Source organism: Accipiter gentilis, chromosome 8, assembly GCF_929443795.1.
Source record: "Accipiter gentilis chromosome 8, bAccGen1.1, whole genome shotgun sequence".
In the NCBI taxonomy this organism is placed as follows: domain Eukaryota; kingdom Metazoa; phylum Chordata; class Aves; order Accipitriformes; family Accipitridae; genus Astur; species Astur gentilis.
In genome coordinates this window covers 40,553,917-40,573,815 of record NC_064887.1, presented here as the reverse complement: position 1 = coordinate 40,573,815, position 19,899 = coordinate 40,553,917, and the positions used below count along the sequence as shown (strand labels likewise).

The 19,899-nt window shown below is 46.0% G+C and overlaps 1 protein-coding gene across 3 annotated transcripts; it reads right to left on the bottom strand.

Moving 5' to 3' along the window:
• Window positions 1-1,631: 1,631 nt before the first annotated feature.
• Window positions 1,632-19,172, bottom strand: ATCAY (ATCAY kinesin light chain interacting caytaxin). Of its 3 annotated transcripts, none has more exons than XM_049808276.1 (13): window positions 18,742-19,172; window positions 16,743-16,872; window positions 12,153-12,217; window positions 11,575-11,796; window positions 10,598-10,783; window positions 9,806-9,908; window positions 9,121-9,252; window positions 8,615-8,701; window positions 8,024-8,122; window positions 7,714-7,749; window positions 6,808-6,843; window positions 6,038-6,070; window positions 1,632-5,437 (listed from the first exon to the last, which is right to left on the bottom strand). In XM_049808276.1, the coding sequence occupies exons 2-13, from the start codon at window positions 16,817-16,819 to the stop codon at window positions 5,428-5,430; spliced, it is 1,086 nt and encodes a 361-aa protein (XP_049664233.1). In that variant the 5' UTR covers window positions 16,820-16,872; window positions 18,742-19,172; the 3' UTR covers window positions 1,632-5,427. The 3 variants fall into 3 exon arrangements, with proteins under 3 accessions (XP_049664233.1, XP_049664232.1, XP_049664234.1); XM_049808275.1 differs by having other exon boundaries at window positions 6,038-6,073; window positions 18,742-19,171; XM_049808277.1 differs by lacking the exons at window positions 16,743-16,872; window positions 18,742-19,172 and adding an exon at window positions 14,352-14,550 and having other exon boundaries at window positions 6,038-6,073.
• Window positions 19,173-19,899: the final 727 nt, after the last annotated feature.

The window sequence follows — 19,899 nt, the reverse complement described above, 5'->3', positions numbered from 1 at the left end:
TACTCATTTAAACTAATACGCATTTCCTGAATGCGTTATTTCACAGCATGAATACAGTAATGCTTGTTATAGGATTAGACTTGTTTGTATTCATACTTCCAATTCATTAATTGAAATATATTAATAACCTATGTAAACCCCACTCAAATTAGACATCTCGGACATTTTCCTGTAAATACTTGTTTATAAGGGTTTGGGTATTTTTTCTGGTTAAATGGGTTTGGGTTGGTTTTGTGTGTGTGTGTGTGTGTGCGTGCATTTTTACAATTTAATTCCCAGTCATGTTATCAATTTGAGTGTAAAAAGATATGTAAAAATAATGTGAGATTAAAAAACTTGCGACAAGTATGGTTCTGTACAGGTTGGTAGAAACCCAAGGGAAGCAGTTTTCCCATGACACTGTTCTAAAGCATAACACTGAAGGGAAACTTGGAAAGATCATATGCCATATTGGTAGAATAGAAGTTATTTTAGTAAAAACATTGAGAGGTCCATTTTGTAGTATCATAATTGCCAGGGAGGACTTTGACTTGCTTTATTCAAGGGAATAGCATCCAAACAAAAATTTTCATCATATTTTCCATATGGAGCAAAAGCCTAAATAAAAGATACTGACAAAAAGAGGGGTATGCATTTTTGCTTAAGGATTAGTCTCATTTTAATTGAATATCCACAGATTCTTATGGAATAATACAAAGCAAAAATAATACATACTTAACAGCAATCTATGTCTTCTAGCATAAACCACTTAATTACAAACACTTTAGAAAAATGACAGTTCACACATTTTTACATGTAGGTTTGGGTTAAAAGGGCCCACTACAAAGGAAAAAAAAACTGAGATAGATTATGTTATATTGTCATGGTGACTTTTTAAAATTCACTTTACCAGTAGCATGCTGTATTTCTGACTGCCAGTAAATATGGAAATACAAAAGAGAAAACATGTGCTTTTGTATTTATAGCAATTTTGCCTGTACACTTCACCTGCTGTCAGGCCAATCTGAGCTTATTGCCACTAGCATTTCATTAACTCTTTTGTTTTTTCATCCTTAGATATGTAAAATAGAGGATGTGTTGCTTTTAAAACCTTTACCACTTAGGTTTTCTCATACATGTGTATGCACATCTGTAAGCAAATAATCTTTGGAAAAAAAATTGATGGAAAAATTGCAATGAGGTATGCTCTAAATATCCACTCACATTTACACAGTACTGTACAGAAGAAATTATTAGTTATCCAACTGGAATATACAGCAGCATCTCAGTTTTATTTTCTGTGTCTTCCTTGTGAATCAAAATGAAAATTACTGGACAGTCCCAAACCTGGATGATTCCTACATGTGCCAAAACAAAGTTTTAACTATATAAATTTGACAGTTGCTGCATAATGCAGTGACAAGTGCCTGCATTTCCAAAGGCTAGGTCAAGTCCTGTGACTACCTTAAAGAGATGGGAAGGTATTTCCTAGTCTGTCATCAGTTGTGCAGGAAGGGATCTGATTTTTCAGTTTGTAGGCTGATGCTGGGTGAATGTTGAAATCCAGCCATTAATTAGACTGTGAGTAAGAATACCATGGTTTCTCTGAATATGCTATCATGGGCGTAAAATAATTTTTTCTGCAGCTAAAATGCAGCTATCTATGGATTCACCGTTAGAAAATCTTATGAAAGGTGGAATCCAACACCAGAAAAATGTTGTTGATAATACCTGCTGTTTGATATAATACAGTGCATTCATAAGTCAAAATATTTATCCTTCGGAGATGTTTTTATGAGGCAGAAACAAGGCCTGGTGTACATTTGGAACATTGACCAGTATAGCAGTATTGCTAAAAGGATGTAGTTTATTTCACTGTATATTTTAAACATATGTATATATACTGGCAAAAGTTCTAATGTAAATGCACTTTTACTAGCAACATTTTTTTTTTTGCTGGTATAGCATACTTCTCTTATAAACTGCATCTGCAGTGGAAATATACAGCTCAGCTGGTAAAACGTTTTGCAAATAGGCTTTGAGAGCATCTCTCTTTAAGGAACTGGCAAAGAAATTTGTAAAATGGCTTCAGCAACCTCAAATTTCTGTTTGGTCTGTTGTCACTGCTTGACTTTTGTGCAAGGTAAGTCCTTGGGTTTAAGCCGCTGGTTGACAACTCCCCACCAATGCAATTTTATCATCTGTCTGCAGCCTCCAAAACTTTCATCAGCTGTCCTTGAGAGTTACTGTCAGTCTCTCGCCTCCACTGCAAGATGGATCTAAATTTGTAATGATCTTCTAAAGATGAATGCAGCATATTTGGTGTTGTGTTTATTACAGCATGTAGATCTGATTTTGTTTGAAGCCTGTGCAGGTCTATCAACATCAAACTTGGGTATGTTGCTCTGTATTTGGTAAAGGGACACTTCCAACTTGATTGTTTCTGTGTTTCTGTCAAAGAATTTGTAGCTACTTTGGTTTCAAGTAGCATCTAAAATCACTGTCTTAAAGAAGTTAATGATACTTTTTGTTGTTGTTGTTGCTACAAAAATGCACTTTTTACATTTAGCTATAGTTTATCCATTACGGGTTGCAGGCTCTTTTCTATGTTGAAAAGACATATAGACATCCATCCATCCAGAAACATAAAATTTATACACTCATAAAATTTTGTTAAAAATTAAACTATAGTGCATACTACTTAGAGTGCTCTATCAGAAAGTGCACTTTTTGAAAAATTGTGTTAAAGAAGTTACAAATTGACTTTTGTATTCAAACAAATTACTTCCTTTGTATCTTGAAATGAAATTGTTAATCTGTCCTTTTCACAGCTGAACTCTTAACCTTGCCCTGAAGAAATTACTTGAAAAAATACTAAATTTCATCTTCAGGTCTGCTTATTCTGTAGTTTTTCTGAAAATGTAGACAGAGTCTTTTCTTTGGAAAAAACCAAAACAACAAAACAACCAAAAAACACATTCTTCTGGTACAGTTACTGCTGAGGATCAAGAAGCAGTCTATTTCTTCAGGTCCCAAGACTAAATGTAATCAAGGTTTCTCATCTTCCATGTGTTCTATAACAGCAGTATTCTCCAAGGTGTTGTGAACATTTTTCACTGAAGTGTTTAGTAACTACAGATGCATTGAATGTTTCTGGAGTTGTACTTTTAAAACATTATTATATATTCTATCAATTTTGTTCATTATATAATTGTAAACTTCCCTTTCAGTGTCCAACTGCATTGCATTCTTTTGTGGAAAGCACAGCAGATGATTTTTTTAAATCTAAATGCATAAAAACGGCCTCAATAGAAAAAAAGGAAAATCTGGGTTTTATCAATGGGAGATAGTGAATTCACATACTCTTATACTACAAGGAGGTTTGTGATTGTTTATAGTCTGAGCTAAAATTAATTTGATCAGAAGAGTTCTTTCTTAATTTCAGTGGGTTTGTTTAGTCCATCTGACAGACCATGTGTGAAAAAGGATACCCAGCTTTGCAGATTGGGTTAACACATTAATGTTTGAAAATTTCTGACTGCTGCTTCTGTCTTGAAACAGATGTCTGCTGACTGTTTGGAAAGCTTGGGACAGAATGCCTTTTGCAGGGAGGTGTTACTTGGCATAAAACCTAAACTCCAAAAAACCTGAAGTGCTATTTTTTCCTTGTAGCATAGAATTCACTTTGTCAATAACTGGGTCATAATGAAATTTCTAGAAAGCCGTGGAGGTCAGTGCTTCCTTGGTGCTTATTATTAACATGCCGGTGAGACAGAATATGGAGTTTTTACCATCTTCAGCTTCTAGGGTTAATGCTATTGATGCAGTGCTCTGTTTTTCATGCAAAGGTCTGCTCGGTAAATACATCTGCGATGGAAGTGCATGAGAAAAACACATCAAACGGGAAGTAAAGTTAGAAAGCATATTTGGTGCTCCTTTGTAGCATTCCAGAAAATAAAGATCTCATCTGTAGCAGTTTTGCTCACTGAAAGAAAAAAGAGAAGCTTTATCTATACAGAGGAGACATCCCTATCTTGAGGAAAATCTTGCTTTCCCAGAATTGTCCTCCAGGGGATTTCAGAACCTGGTGAAGTGGTGGCAATTTCAAATAGCTGTGGGCTAGGGTTGCCAGGTTTGTTATATTCCTTAGGTGGTGAAATATGCAGGTAATTCTTCATCTGCAGTAGTCTGCAAGGGGTTTTACCTGATGGATTTTAGACAGTTTACATAAGCTGGCTCTGGTGAAATCAGGAGTTTCCAAACGATTTTGGCCAGATAGTTGTTTCTTAAATTTTCTTCCCTTCTTTGCTCACGGAATCCTCATGAGTCCAAAATACAAATTGCAGTCTCGATATCATGTCTGCATCTCTTGGCTAACTGAGAAGCTGAACCCAGACACAGTGTCGTGCCTCCACATCTGCAGCATTCTCCACCTGGGTTTTTCCCAGGCAGGTGTGTTTATAGATGAGGCCCTCATTACCCAGGGACGGCAAGTAGGAAATTTCAAACATTTAGCAGCTTGTCTCCGCAGTAGGAGGTATTAATAGTGAATGATTGTCCAGTGTCATGAAATCAATACAAAGACAAGGCGTGAAAAACTTTCCTGTCCGTAAGGCTCCTTCTTAAAACCAGACCTTGGTGTGTGTGCGTTGATATGAGAAAGATGCTCCTAAGAAGGTTCTGTGGAGGCTGCCATGGCATATGGGACTCTAACAAAGTTATCAGAGTGCCTTACAAACTAAGACAGAACAAATCAGGAAAAAAACGTGGCATTTACTGATAGGAATGGTTCAGCATGATTTAAGAGGAACTGGCGATGAATTAACTGAGGCAGTCAAGGCTGGAAGAGGTGCCTAGACCGGTGGGCACTTGGTATTTTGAGGAAGAAACGTACACTGGCTATGGAAAGGAGGAGAATGCACTCTTTTCATTGCCTGTTTTAGTTATTCCCTGGGGCAATGGCTGTTGTATTGTCTGTATGGAGGAAATGGGGTGTGCAGTTTAAAGCAAAATGTCTCAGTGCTGGCCAGCAGCAAGTTAGGGGAAGGGTTTATAATTTAAACAAAAAATATATATCTCTTTCTGGGCTGGTGACTAATGGACTACAGGATGCTCTTAACTTACTAAGAGGAAACATGGTATCTATTTGCACTACTTAATAGCTCTCCACAGACCATTATTGAAACACACTGGAGCCTGTCCTGAAAAGTGCTATTCTTGGCTTGCTTTGTTTTGTGGGGTGGTTGGTTTGTTTTTGTTTTGTTTTGAAGTAAAATGCTTCCAAAAAGTTTAAAGGACTTTGCATCTTGGAGACAGAGGAGGCAGGCTCCGTGATCTTACAGAACTCGGAATAAGATGGTGACAAGGTCTTACACCAAAAGGTCATTTACGTGGGTGACTGCCAGGCTGCGTCATTCTTCTACTCCATTCATTCCACTCTACTTCGATTCATGACATACTGGGAAGGAACAAAAAGACAGAGTTATTTTTAGAAAGCAAATTGTAGTAAAATTTTTATTATTTCCACTATGTCAAAAAATATGAGTGTGTTTGGGTGTAATCCTTTACAAAAGTGTATCAGGGCCAAAGATAATGTCATTCATAGCTTTAATGGGCTTTCTTCTTCTCTAAGGATTTTTCCTGAGTCATAGGACTGCGAAAAAGTTACTGTAGGGTAAAGGAAGGCGGTTCTGCAGTAAACGCCCATGTGCACACCTTTACCATGTGGCAAGTGCCCAAGTACTTTATTGAGGGGCAGCTTTTCTTAAGTGCCTCCATAGCAGCTGCAGTTGTGACCGGTCCGTGTTTTGGGACAAGCTGCAGTGGTTGCGGTTGCGACTGCAGCCGCGCTGCAGCGGGGTGAAGGTTTTAACAGCTTCCCGGCTTTGCACCCCCCTGTTGCAAAGCGGCTGATGCCTCTTTTGTGCCAGCTGAGTGGCACTGGGCTAGAGAGGTTCTGGGTCTAACCCCATCTTGCCTTTTCTGTTAGTGGATTACGAACGCAATAAAATCTATCACATAGAGAGAGACAAGCAAAAGAGTGAGGTACAAATCAAACCTGGTTTCTTGATCCTCTGCTGGGGGCACAGGCCTGCTTGGAAGAGAACCAACAAAACATTAAGTGAATCTCCACCACAAACTAATCCCCCTCTTTTTTGGCCCCGAGGTCCCATTTGTTTCTCGGAACAATTCAGACTCATCCAATTGACCTTGGTAATTTTGATCAAAGCTCCCTTTTCTCTGGGAAAAGAACAGCAGAAATATGCACTGTTTCCCCTCAGGAGCTAGTTAGATAGAATAAAAGAGAGGCTATATCACTCTGAAACAGGGCCAAAACCAGGCCAAATTATCCTGGCATAGGATTTTGACACTGTCTTCCAAACCTCCCTAGAATTTTCCTTCCCATCTAATGTTACAGCCTCATATCTTGCTTTTACGTACACCCAAGATGTGCCCGACAGCAGTATTTGGCCCTCTGCATTGCACCATCGTGCAAATGCTACAACTGAATGTCAGGAGAACATTCCCCGGCACCTCTGGCTCTGGTCCATGACCAAACAGGTTCGCTAGCTTTACAGAGGTAAGAAGCCGCGTCAGGAATCCATTCGCATAGGTGAAGGTCAATAACATCACAAAAGTGATGGCACAGGGTGCTGTTAGGGAGAGGAGAGGCTTTTTCAGTTCCCAGACACTTTAGAAATGTCCTGTTGGGTCCAAATGTCTCCTGAGAGTGCAGAGCCTCTCTGCAAGTAATAGGGTCATTCTCCTCATCAAAGACTGTTTAAGCTATTTTGTAAGTGAAGGATAAATAAAAAAAAGAGTAGTTACCTTTCCTTCTCAGCCATGTCTTGTTTCTCTTCTGCCCTGTAAACACAAATCGCATTTGAAATCTATCATCTAGAGGTGAGCAGTGTGAAAGAGCAGAGTACCTAAGGCCTTTCTAGGGAGAGAGCAGGACCTCAGACAGAGAAATGATTATTAGCTTCTTGTCCCTGTGATATACAGCCTTGATAATCCTAATGCTCTCAGGATGCCTCTGTTAGCCCTAGAAGGAGGTTGCTGACTAATTTGGGCTGGACGACTCACTTTTCAGCAGCTGCTGAACTGAATTCTCCCAAACTGGCATCTCCCATCCAGTTCACCAGCATGAGGAGGTGTTATTATAGCACACCGCTCTTGTACTGGCGCAGCTGGTCTTTCCTCTGTCTGTGATTGCTTTTTGCTTTTAGTGGAGCCAACTTATCACTATTTATGGCCAGCACTTACTTCTAACCTAAATCACTGGTGATAGAAGGGGTCTAGAAAATGAAACACCACAAACTGTAAACTAATGGCCCTCTTTATGCCACTCTAGCAGAATGAAGTGGCTTTTAAAATAAGCACTAGCTCTGACTTTAAGGTCAGTTTGCATGGTCATATGGGAAAAATGTGCCATTTTTATACATAGAGTGATTTCTGATGACCTTTGCTAGCACATACAGTATGTGTTCAGGATGTGTGAACTCGTGGGGTTAAAAGGAACAGTTCTATGGATGAATAACTTTTTAATCAAGCTTTTCTTCCCTCCTGCAGCTTTTGCTTATTTTGAGAAAATCGGTAGAAAATAAGTGTAGGCTGTGTGGGATATCAGGGTAGGAGGAACACAGAATTGACTGGTTATAACACAATGAAGAGAGAAAGCAACAACATCCCAAGAAAATGAACACCCCCCTCCTCCCCCGAAATTAATTTTACCTTTCTTTTCTGGCCTTGATCCTCTCTTCTTCATATCTGCAACAAACAGGAAACATTCTTTAAATGTTACCCAGTCAGGACTGTTCACTTTTAGCAAAATGCAATGTTTGCCCTGAAGGTGACAGAAACTGCAAACTAGCACAGTATGCAGGCTCTTGCTTCACACCAGTATATGAGTAAGATAAGGTTTGCCCCAGGCTTTGCATTTCCAGTACATGAATTTTGACTCAACATGATATCCTGCTACATAGGATTTTTGTCCTGCACTTCCTCAGAGCTACGTGCGCCCCAGGGTCCCTCCGATACTCACTGTAAGACGCAGTCTGGAATCTGTACATGCTCCATTGGGATAAGTTGCTCCAGTTCCTCCAGGCTGTGAACATACTGGATCTTATTGATAAACTTCACACTGGCAGAGAGAGAAAGAGTGTGTGCTTGAGGTCTTGTTTTGATGTTCTCTCCATGGGAAGTCAGAATTTTCCTGATGGAAGTGGGAATTTCTGCATCTCTGTATCCTCTGTAGTCTGAGTGTACCCATCTCCTCCCAGTGCTTATAGGCTGATGACTAAAAGTTGTGGTGAGATGCCATATTGCTGTGCCTCACTTTGCTTTGACCCCCAGCTCTCAATATCTGTAGGAGGGAAAAGGGACTACCATTCCTGCACTTCCCAGTAAATCTTTATGTGCTGCCCGCTGGGATAAACTCTATCTGGATCCAAACCATCACAGCATCTCCTAAAACCACATCTAGAGTTGTTCTTGGAAGTATCAGAGAGATGTAGGACAAATGATGAACAGTCTCACCTTGGTTGCTCCTAGTTAAACGTGAGCTTAAGATCTGTTTCATGAGATGAAACTTCCACTCCAAAACCAGCCAAGTTTGGGAGCATGTTATATTTACCTGATAAAGGGCCTGGATATAGCCAGCACTGTCCGGATGAACCATGAAGGGTGCACGATTATCAATGCTTTGAGGTTTTTACGCAGCCTGTGGAAAAGCCGTGGGACAGAAAGTCAGATTCGAAATACTTTTTCTTAAACTCACCTGTAATGTGTCAGGGCACTAATAAGGGTTATGATGCTCACCAGCCTCAGCTGGGTGTCTCCAGACAAAAGCCCTGCCCATGGCCTTAGGAACCCTATTTAAGCTCAGACCTAGCAGGCTGTAGGAGCCCTGCTTTGCTTGGGTGCTGTATTAGCCTGGTCTCTGTGAAGGTGTTTGGGAAGGAAGGAAGGAAGGAGGGAGAAGAGGTGATGAAGAGAACCTGCAATAAGTCAGAAAGCTGTGACAGAGGAAGGAATTACAGAATTTGGGGAGTGAGGAAGGAGGAGTGGCTGGGAAGGCTGCAAGGAAGCACTGGAAGAGATGTGGGAAGAATGAAGACGCAACACCAAAAGGATTCTTACCTTCTGTCTATCATCTGATAACATTTCTTCAGCCAGCCAAGGCCTGGCATCCTCCTCCGGGGTGTTGCTCCGTTTAGGTACACAATCATATAGTCCTCAGCCACCAGCAGCTCCAGACTACTGATCACGTATCTGTTGGGTGGTGATCAAGAGCAATGCGGACATGAGACTCAAAAAAGGTCCCTTGAGGTTTCTTCAAGTGCCTGTGTGTCATCCCAGAAAGCCTGTAGACTCTTTCTTTATAGTCTTTGGAATAGGTTTCAGATTCTCCTGGCACCTCTGCAGGATGCCTAGGGGTATTTCTCAGGGATTGCCTGTGCTTGTTAGCATAGAGCATACACTGATGGACATCCCCATGCCATTCCTCTGCCTAGCAGTAGCATCTACCAGCTGTTCAGCATTGTATACATATGCTCTAGCCTGGTTGTGAGTCCATCACTGGCATAATTAACACTGAATGTTTGAATGCTTTGACTTACTGGACTTGGATGCAAATGCTGTGGGCAGTGTGTCACCCAGTGATGCTCACTCCAGTCTGCAGCTGCACACTGGCTACATTTGGCCTGGATTCAAACTATTTCCAGCTGAGGTTCTTGATGCAATGAATACATGGAAACTGTTTCCCCAGAGTCTGAGTTACCTTCCTTGCCCCCGTCTCCCTCCTAGACCTTGACCAGCCACTTACAGGAATAGATTCTCCATGATGTAGTGGTAATCAGCCAGGTTACTGTCCGGGAGATAGCAGGCAGCAAAGACAATGATGGCATTGAGACCTTCTCCATAGTAGCCTGGGAAAGAAAGACACAGGCAGCATCAGTGACTCTTTCCAGGGGGAGACGCAAGAGTTGAAGGAAAAAGAGCAGCGAAGATGTATTGCCAAATTTGGGCCCGGGCTGGTATTTGTGCCTCTGTTCAGCTCTAGGTGTTTGTCCCTCTTACGGACCTCTTTCACAGCTAGATTTGCCTCTGATCCTGGTTTTAGCTATAACAAACATGCGTGTGGGGTTCAGGGAAGGAATTTGTGTGTGTCAAAGCTCAGAGCTGAGAGCTTTGCCCTGGGTCACTGCTTGGCTTTGCTCAGCTTTCAGAAATGGTCACTAACTGTGGACGTAATGGCCTTTAGCTGCGCCTCCGGAGACAGCTCACGTGCTGAACTAGAGAGGGATTAAGCACCTGCAGTCCCTTCATCACTGGCAATGCTGCCTGCACCCAGGGCTGAGGGTTGCAGTATATTCAGTCTTACTCAGAGGCAGCTTTTTCACTGCTTTGATTTACTGAAAGACTGCTACAGCGGCTGTATGTTTTTTTAAGCATGAGCTGGATGCTTTTGTGCTTGTCTGCCACACAGTGGTACAAAACGAATAGCAGTTTTTCCCTAAAGACAGTCAAAATAATCAGTCATGGCATCCCCTCCAGCTTGACAAAGATGGACTGAAAGAAATCCATCGAGCCAGGATTAGGCCTCCCTCTCCCTCACCTCCGTGCGTCACCACTCTCATGTAGGGCTTGATCATCTGGAGGTCGATGCGGTGCTCCTGCTCTCCAATGATGACAGTCCTCCAGAGCCGTCCATTAGTAGCACTCCCATCTTCAGTCCCACCATCCCCAAAGAGGTCCGCGCTGTCCCCAGGCATGTTCTTGGCTGTGGCTACGGGAGTGTCATCTGGAAAAGGGAGAAACATTTCTGCCTTTCATATAAAGTATGAAGAAGGTCTGCAAGAGCTTTGGTGTACGGTAAGAGACAATAACCACCACAGACTGAGAATGACCTATTTCATCTGCAGCTTTGACCTGTGTAAGTTTGTGGTTCTTAATAATCTTCCTCCATTGCCAAATTGTAATAGAAATAAGCTTAACATCTCATGCTGCTTATAGTACCTGCAGTCACAGGTAGGGCACCAGACTTTTTGCTGGATCCTCCTTCAGATCCGTCTATCCTGGCTGAAGAGGGCACTGCCTGTGCCAAGAGGGGTTGCCTTCTGATCTGCTAGCAGAGCTGCTTGCATGAGTCCTTCTTAGCCCAATTCAGTCAAAATCAACCAGGTTAGCCAAGACCACATTATTCAAGACGTTTGAATATTCACGTGACAGCTTTGCTGGCAGAGCCGAGCACCTTCCAGCCTGGGGTGGTGGCCCAGCTGCAGCTGGAAGGGAATGAGTGTCCACAGCCTTATACTGAATTATGGCCAGTGTTTGCAAATCCCTGAACTACTTCTGCCTACGCTATCCCCAGATGGAAGTGCTGAGAGAGCAGCACTGAGACTCCTGGGCTATAGCTGGGGTCCTGGCGGGGAAGATGCTCTGTGGAAGATGGGGCTTGGTTGTGTGTGCGGTGCTTCACTGCTGGGGAAGTCGGTCCTCAGCTGCTGACGGTGAGTGGTGTCAAAAGTGATTAAAATAAGGCTAAAAAAAGCCCCGGCCCCTGTAGACATTCACCCAGAACCAGCCTTTTACCTTCCCATTCCAGTTCGTTCCCATTCCCCAGGAATTCAAGTGAATCTGTCTCATCTGGAGTTTCAATATCATCCACATTAATGTCCAGGTCATCTGGTGTGTCCAAGAAGTCATCGGAGAGAATGGAGCCTTCACTCTGGTCCAGGGAAATGTTGATTTCAGGTGCAACAAGTGTCTTCCGCTTACGATGCGCCCCATTAAAGTTTAAAGTATTTGGGGGAGCTGGAGTTAAAAGGAAAATAACTGACAGGTTGTCCTTGTCATTAGTGCAAGACATGGTGCTTTCATTATGTGTATTTCAGGCTACGGTCTTGGAAGCTAAGGGTGGTGCATCATAGCTGGGAGATACTGGATGCTTGCAGGTATGGCTGGATAAAAGTGCCCACACTTCTGAGATACTTATTTCCTCCCCCGGCTTCTTGTGAAAGATTAGCAAATTAAAATCTTTGCTGGTTTCCTCTCCCACATGGGAATTTTTGTGGATACTCCAAGGGAACTGGCTTTTGCCCTAACTGCAAGCTGCCGTTCCCACAGGCTTGTTTTCCTTTGAACTCCTGATAAGGCAGGCTGGTACTTACAGGATGTATTCTCGTCTTCTGTAGGGCTGCCCAGAGACTCCATTCCTGTCTCTTCTGGGAGAGGTCTGCAGGCAAGCCAAGATGCGGAGGTAAAAAGACAGGAGGTAAGCGGTGATGTTTAGGAGAAAGTTACTCTATGGCAGACAGTGGAGAGAACTGGGGACATGAGGGAAAAACATACAACCCCATATGTGCTCTGCCCTTTCCCTTTTGCCTGTGAGCTCAGCCTAAGGGACACCCTCAGGTGATTTTCTCAAAAGCAGCCCAGCAGCTGGGCTTTCTTACTGGAGTACTGTGCAATCCCTAGTAACCTCCAAACTATCTCTGCATTTACCCCCCTCAATACATCTCTCATGCTGCCATTCAGCCAAGAGGCTGGAAAATCCAGCCAGAGAACAAATCCTGTCCCCAGAAGAGCCTGGTAACATCTTCACTCTCTCAATATTATCCCGGTTTTTATCTCTGTCAGAAGTTTGAGAGGCAGTGCCAACCCTCATCAAGGGTACCAGGGAAAATCTTCTGCAGTTGGTACTTTGTTGTCTGTATTCCTGTTCCCTGCACAGCGTAGGCAATGCAGTGGGCTGTCCAGACAGTCTGAATTTGGCTGTTCCTAGGCCCAATGGGGGATGCTTTTATCCCAGCAGCAGCTGAGCTAGCAGTAGCACAAGAGCAATTTGCGCTCTCTGCCAATGGTTTTGTAAAGTGCATCCTGCTTTCTGCCACAGGCCCCGGCTGCAGCGGAGCAAAACCTTACCCAAAGCGCCTGCCACAACCGCCTCTCCCGGGAGGCAGCTGCCTCCTTGGTCTATAGTGATTTTTCTCTAAGGCAGTCGGTGTTCAAGGCAAGGATCAAACCTTAGGTGTGATCCCAGAATGGTCACCCCATCCTCACCTCAGCCCCCATTTGACAAAAGCTGACAGCGATACCCAAACCCTGCTGAGGTTTGGAATCAGGTTCATTCTGAGCTAAGATGCAGGCACCAGCACTCAAACCCATATTTCGGAGCCAAAGGCTGACCCACCGCTCCCTTCTTGGGGCTCCATGGCAGAGGTCAGGATTTGTAGCTTCTCCTGCACCCTCTTGGTATAAATCACCATGCCTCCAGCCAGAGGCTAGAAGCATCAATTGATTTAAAAGTTGGCTTTCCTGTACAGATGCTAATGCCAAATTTCATTACGTGGCTGTCGAAGTTGCTGGAGTTGCTCCTGACCCATATTGGAGTCAGTGGAGTCAGAATCTGGCCCCCCGTACTGCGGTGAGGAGCCCTAGCTGGTGGCTGAGCAGCACCACTGCCCACCCTGAGCTGAACGCTTTCTGGACACTTTTCCCCTTAATTTGAGTTGGGACTTGTGCCTGTCCCCTGGCATTAGCTGGTTTGGAACTTCATGTGCAGCACGAAAAAACCCCAGCAACCCTGTGACCAGTTCATGTTGTCGAAAGCCTATTTAAAAGGGACATTCTGAGCCACCCTCCTTTCACCTGCCCCTTGCTGGCAGCTCCCCCTCAACAGGGGGAAGACCTCATGCCCCCAGGTGTAAAATCTTGGGTGCTGGGACAGCCCTGGCCTTGAATATGGGGGAAAACCCACCAGTTTTAAGGCAGTGCTGTAAGAATGGGAATGGGACTGTGCACAGGGCCTGTGTCCAGCAGCTGCTGGCCTTACAGTCCAGCAATGGCAGGGAGACAGATGATGGGGACCGATTCCTCTGAGCCCGCAGGAGGATACAGCCTAGCTCTGCCCTACAAAGGCTCCTCTTCGTGCTGCCATGACACCAGAGCCACCAGCCAAATTAAACCCTATAAATATTTAGATTAAGGGATAATCCTCTCCTAGCTGGTTGTTGTATATTTATGAGAGTTGGAGACCTGATCAAAGGCACTTGCTCCTTGCTCGCTTGTGCAGTACCCGGACCCCGGGGGCTACCACAATATTCCTGAGCAGTCAGAAAGATCCCTTTGCCTCCCTCCAGCCTCTTCTCCTCCCTTTTGCTTTTGTCTTGAATGGAGCCTGGCTGGTTGTTTATCTGACTGTGAGCTGGCGCCTGGCACAACTTGGTGATACAGCATCAAAAGGAGGAGGGGGAAAGGCCCAGCTGTACCCGAGTACGTGCTGCAGCCAGGCACTCTGCTCTCTGATGCTAGGAATCATTTAAGAAAAACAATTCAAAAGTCAGAGGTGAAGAAAAGGGCTTTCTTACCTTCCCAAAGGTTGCTCGTATCACTACCTCCCAGTCTCTCCTGTAAATCTTCCTTCCCAAACGCAGCTAGCCCCAGATGCCAAATTTTCGGACCGAAGCAGGTTTTCTAAAGGTTGAGTGCCACCATTTTGCTTTCTGCTGCTAGCGTGCTGCCCAGTTTCCCTCTATAAGCACCTTCTCTCGGGCCCCAACCAGCCTGAACCTTCACCGACCATGATGGGATGGATGCGTGATGGAGTGAGCATGCTCCTGCATCCGCCCCGCGGCACCGCTACAGCATCATTGCAGGACAGCACTTGCACAAACAGCTGAGACAGACTGTCGACAGGCTAAACCTTCAGGGAGCAGCAGGAGGGGGAACCCTTTCCTCTCCGCTTCCTCGCTGCTTGCTCAGTGCCTTGGCGTTGCACCTTTGCAGCTCGCAAGGCAGGAGCTTGTTCTGCAGCTCAGCTTCATGGGGAGGGATGGGAATGTCGCCTTGTGGCCTTAATGAGCAGCTGAATTCAGTTTCCCCAGCCCAGATCTTTGTCTAGGATATGGGTTTTTTTGTGGCAAGATTGGTTAATCACAGCTAAGCAAAAATAGCTATGCAGCAAATCATCTGCTAAAGAGCTACTGTCCCACATGCAGCAGCTTCTGCCCTATTATTTTAGTGCTTCTAGGGGGAAGTGTCTTGAAAATTATTATTTATTTATTTTTAATGCCAGTTAAACACAGCTAGCATTCACTCATTTGCACAGTGGCTTTTGGGGCTCTATTTCACTTGCATCATTCCTGATTTAATCCCTCTGCAGCAGTCTATCAGCAGGCTGGGGAGCTTGTTTCTAGGGCTCTGGCCTCATCCCTGCCACCGACTTGCCACCCAGCCATGGTCACATCCCTTTGCTTCTCCCTGGGCTTCATTTTCTAGGCAGGCGTGACGATGCCTGTGTTAGGCGATGCTGTGGGCTCTGCAGAAGAAATGCCCCTTGAAAGGCTTGGCTGTGGCTGGGGTAAGTTTGCTGCCTGCTTGGCAAGTGTGAAACACAGCCTGGCAGCTCCTGCTCCAACATGGTGGTGTGCGTTAGTACATAGGTGTCCAGGTGCTAGTCCAGCTTCGTCTCTGGATTTTCTAGGGAGCCTTGGGTCAACGCTTTCCTTTCTATACCTCGCTTTCCTGTCTATACCTCGCTTTCCTTTCTATAGCTTGCTTTCCTTTCTTCACCTCGCTTTCCTTTCTACTAATTTAAAAGCTTGTCAGTGCAACACTCTGGGGGAGCCTTAGATTGGCAGAGGTCCGTCAGCCCAAAGCTCTGCCCAGCTCTGCTCTCAGGAAAGAAAAAATTCTACCCTAAGAAACCCAAGGGCTTGGCTGAGCCCACCTCTGGGGCCAGCGGAAGGACAAGCCGTGTCCTGTGAGCTGGGTGCTGGGCTGGCAGACAGAGGTGCTTAGATTAGCGATGCAGCTGGACCCGGGGTAAACAGAGCTAAGCTCATCCGCCGGTGCCGAGGGAAACAGGAGACCCTTTCTAGCACGGCAGGGGCTGTGCATGCCCACCCGCACGGCACACTGCACCACTGTCTGGGAATACAGGGGCTCTGTGGGCTGCCGGGGAGAATTCAGCTGCAGCTGGGACAAGGCGAGACAGGCCTGAAAAGCCCCTCAGCAGCCCAGACCCCAGCTGCAGCAAGGCTTGGTGTTGGCCGTGCTGTGTGTGCCCCAGCGAGCTGCTGCTGGGCCGTGGGTTTCAGCGCTGGATGCGTGGGGCAACGCTGGGGTGGGGATGAGGGTGGGTGCACCCTTTGGGTGGTTGCAGGGAGTTCTGCGCACGCTGAGTTTATGGGGATTTTTTTTTTTTTTTTTTTGGCCTTCTGTGCAGTTAATAAAGTGTCTGTGAAGATGAAAGCTGCCACTTTGGCACCTTCTGTCACCCACACATCTTTTCTTACAAGGTTTGCCACCGCTCAGTTTCTGCATGTCAATGCCTGTGGTCATTGCATCCCAATGACTCTGCTTCCTGTGGCAAATTCCTGGCAAAGCAGCATGGCTCTGTTTGGTTCAGAGACTGCTTGATTCAGAGACTGGGAAGGAGTCCATCCATCCATCCACCCATCCATCCATCCATCCCTATATGCATCCATCCATCCATGCTAATCTCCCTGTCCTCCGCACCTGACTCCTTACCCTCTCCTTGGCATGCTCACAGAGGGTTGCCAGCAGCCTCTCAAAAATTTTTAAGCATTCAGAGCAGCCTTGCTACAAAAGCTCTGTTCTCTGGCCAGAATTGCCCTGTTGGAGTTAAGACTCCTGTTGCCCCTTGGGCTGGTGGGAGGGACCTGCATGCTCCATGCCCCGCTGGTTTCTTACAAGAAGAAATAAAATTCTCCCTGGCTTTTTTGCAGGGAACAAACCTGGGGAAGTCCTCGTCTTGCCACTCTTCCTTCACATCCACGTTTTCCATCCGCAAAGTGGCTTCTGTGGTTCCCATCGCGCTCAGAGAAGGGCTGGCTGCACAGCAGTTGCCTCAAGGAAGGGCACAGGCTGGAAGGTGGAAGGCAGAGAGGTTGGCGTTGAGCATCACGACCGGGGAACATTTATTCCAAACCATTCAGAGCAGGTATGCTGATACCATGCTCCACAGAGAAGCAGCGCGATGGCTGCTTGTTTTGCAAAAGCAACGAGGCCAGGATGTGGGGTTTTGTGGCTACCTGGGCGAGAAAGAGGAGGTGAGGTTGGCCCTGGATCAAAGCAGTAGGTGTACCTCTGCTTTGTTGTGACCTTAGCTCTTCTCCCTGAGGATCAATACCGTCTGGGCTGGTGTCCACCCGTTTTTCCCTTGCTACTTCTCTTCCAATACTAATCTCAACATAAACAAGCACCTCCGCTGAGGGAAATGAAATGTGGCTGAAAGGGAAGAGAAGAAAGAGCTCCTCCCAGGCTGGTTTCAGGCTGGTTTGGCAGTAGCACCAGTTTCCATTTTGCTGGCCTGGGCAGAAGTTAATGGCTTTGGTTTTGCAGAGAAATTCCCGACTGCTGCTGTCTGGTCTGTGCTCCAACCCCATGCTTGTCCCCGCACCCAGAGAGAAATGGAGGAGGGTGAGGAGGCCTTCGCAGGGATGTTGAAAGTCCTTCCACACCCCTGAAAAATTCACGTCTCTGCCTTGCTCCCAGGTAAACCAAAGCAGATGCCAAAAAACCTGGAGCACCTCAAATGGAGGCAAGGTGGGTGTGCTGTTCCGAGTCTGGGCTTTCTTCTGCACTGGTATGAACAGGAGAAGTTCAAATCCAGTGAGCCTTGTTTTAACTCGTACTAACACCCCAGCAGTGCGAGGGGCCCTTAGGACCATATATATTGTTTGCCTTCGCTAGAAGGTTCCTATGCTGCCAGCTAGCGAAAATCAGACCTTTGTACCTATTTCCCAGGGACCACACCTACAACTCCTAACAAAGTCTGGCTGAGGGCTCAGGACCGGTCCTTGCAGGACCAGATCTGGTCAGAGAGAGCAGCTACGCTGCTTTCAGCTGGATGCTGCTGCAGCTGAGCTTAGCAGCACCTGAGCCTGGAGGGGACAAGGTCAGGCCTTATTTTACATAGAACATGTTCGAGTGAGATCAGCTCATATGTTGGGCACATGCATTAACCCATCCACTGCAGGACAGTTTTGAATCTTCCTCTTGAGCTCAGCCTTTACACTGTAAATGCACCCAGTCACTGGCTGGAGAGTAACATTTTTTTTAGGATAAGGGACCTAGGGTGATTTCCCAAGTGGATGGGGCTCCTCTGTCTGTCTCCTGGTGTCAGAGAAATCAGTATCTAGCAGAGCTTGACGCATTGCTATAAGGCTTTTCTAGAGAGCCAGTGCTTTTTCTGCTTCCTTTGGAGGCTTGTATTTACAGAGGGTGTCGCTGGTGATGATCTGGAGGGACATAAATCTGTCTGTGTGTATCTGCTTTAAAGGAATGAAACTCCATAGAGGCCTGAGTAAATCCAGCATCCGTCTTTATTACAGGCACTGGCAGAGATAGGAATCAGGGCAAAGAGCTGGCTGTGAGCGTTGCAGGGCTCTCTCCCTGCCCGGTGTCTCTCAGCCTTTCCTCCCAGCACGCACATTATGTCTTCTGTCCTCACCCCCCACGCCTGGCTGCATGCGATGCCCGTGACACGGTCACACATGTCTCCATTTTTGATTTCCCTACATGCAGGCAAAGGAGATACCTTGGGGCTCAGAGAGACCCCACCTTCCCTCCCTCTTCCCCACCGCCGTCATCTGCTTTCTGCTAACCCTGAAGGCATCATGGAGGGAGGAAGAGAAAGGAAAGATATTGAAGCAAATCCCAGGCTGGAGTCTGATATTTCTTAATACCAAACATTGCCCAGCAGTATGGAAGCCCAGATGATGCTGTACTCACCGATGCTTGTGGCTAATGAGGAACAAAGGAGATCCTGCCTGTATCCCAACTAGGCATTCCTCCCGACGGAGAAGGGCTGCTCAGGAGGTCCAGCGCCTGGATCCGGATGCAGATAGGTGCAGTTTTCTCAGCGGAGGACTGTGGGGATACATCTAGGTCGGCCTTTCTCACAGCAGTCGTTGCTTTGTGACTTGGATTGGGGGGTGGGGGGAATTGAGGGCAGTTATTTGTATTCTTCCATAGCTGCTGCTTCCTCTGCTGCCTCCCTCCCCTCCAAGGTATTTTATTATTATTTTCCGCTTGCAGCTGGCTAAGCCTCAGCTCTCTTAAGTCAGCTAATTGTATTGCTTTTGTGTGTGAGGAGGATGGCGATGGTGGTGGTGACAGGGAGGGGGGTGTTATGGAGGATGGGTGGAGAGAGGAGCTGAAAGCACCCCCCTTTCAGGGTCGTGTCTCCTCCAATTGGCTGAGAGGTACCAAATATCTCCCTACACTCTTCCTCCGGATGAATGATGCTGCCAGGGGCTGAGCACACCGTCTCCTTGCTGCTTTCAGTGGGAGCGAGGGATGCCCATCATCCAGCAGGATCTGGTCCCAGAGGAGGCGTGGGAGCTGGGGAGGGGTGGGTGGGAAGGGGAGGGCTTTTTAGTACAGTGCATCATTCACTAAGAAAGTAAAAGGTGGCCTCAGCGTGCCGTAGGATGCAGGATTTAATGGTCCATCTTGCCTTGCGCATGCAAAGCTGATTTGTACCTAAACCTCAGGCACTGGTCTTGCTTTTGGTGCCAGGGGCTGTACAGACAGACCCTACAGATGGTCATCCTTGTGCTGGGGGATCAACTCCTGTTCCTTGCTTCCAGGATGTGTGTAACTGTTACAGCCTGAGACCTTTGCTGGTTCCTTTGCAAATATAAATTTGAATGCAGAAGCAGTGATTTTCACCTGCTCCAGACTTGGACTCACCTCTCTGCCTTCTGGTTCCTGGACTTCAGCAAACAGCCTTCCCTCCAGCTCGGGCCAAAGCCTCAACCCAGCTGCTGGTAGAGGCAGGGTTAGTTTCATGATGTCTGCTGTCAAAAATCCTCCCCATGTTTGCATCGTGCAGCCAATGTGCTTGGTGCTGTACAAAGATGAAGGTAGCTCTAGTTTTAGTAGTGA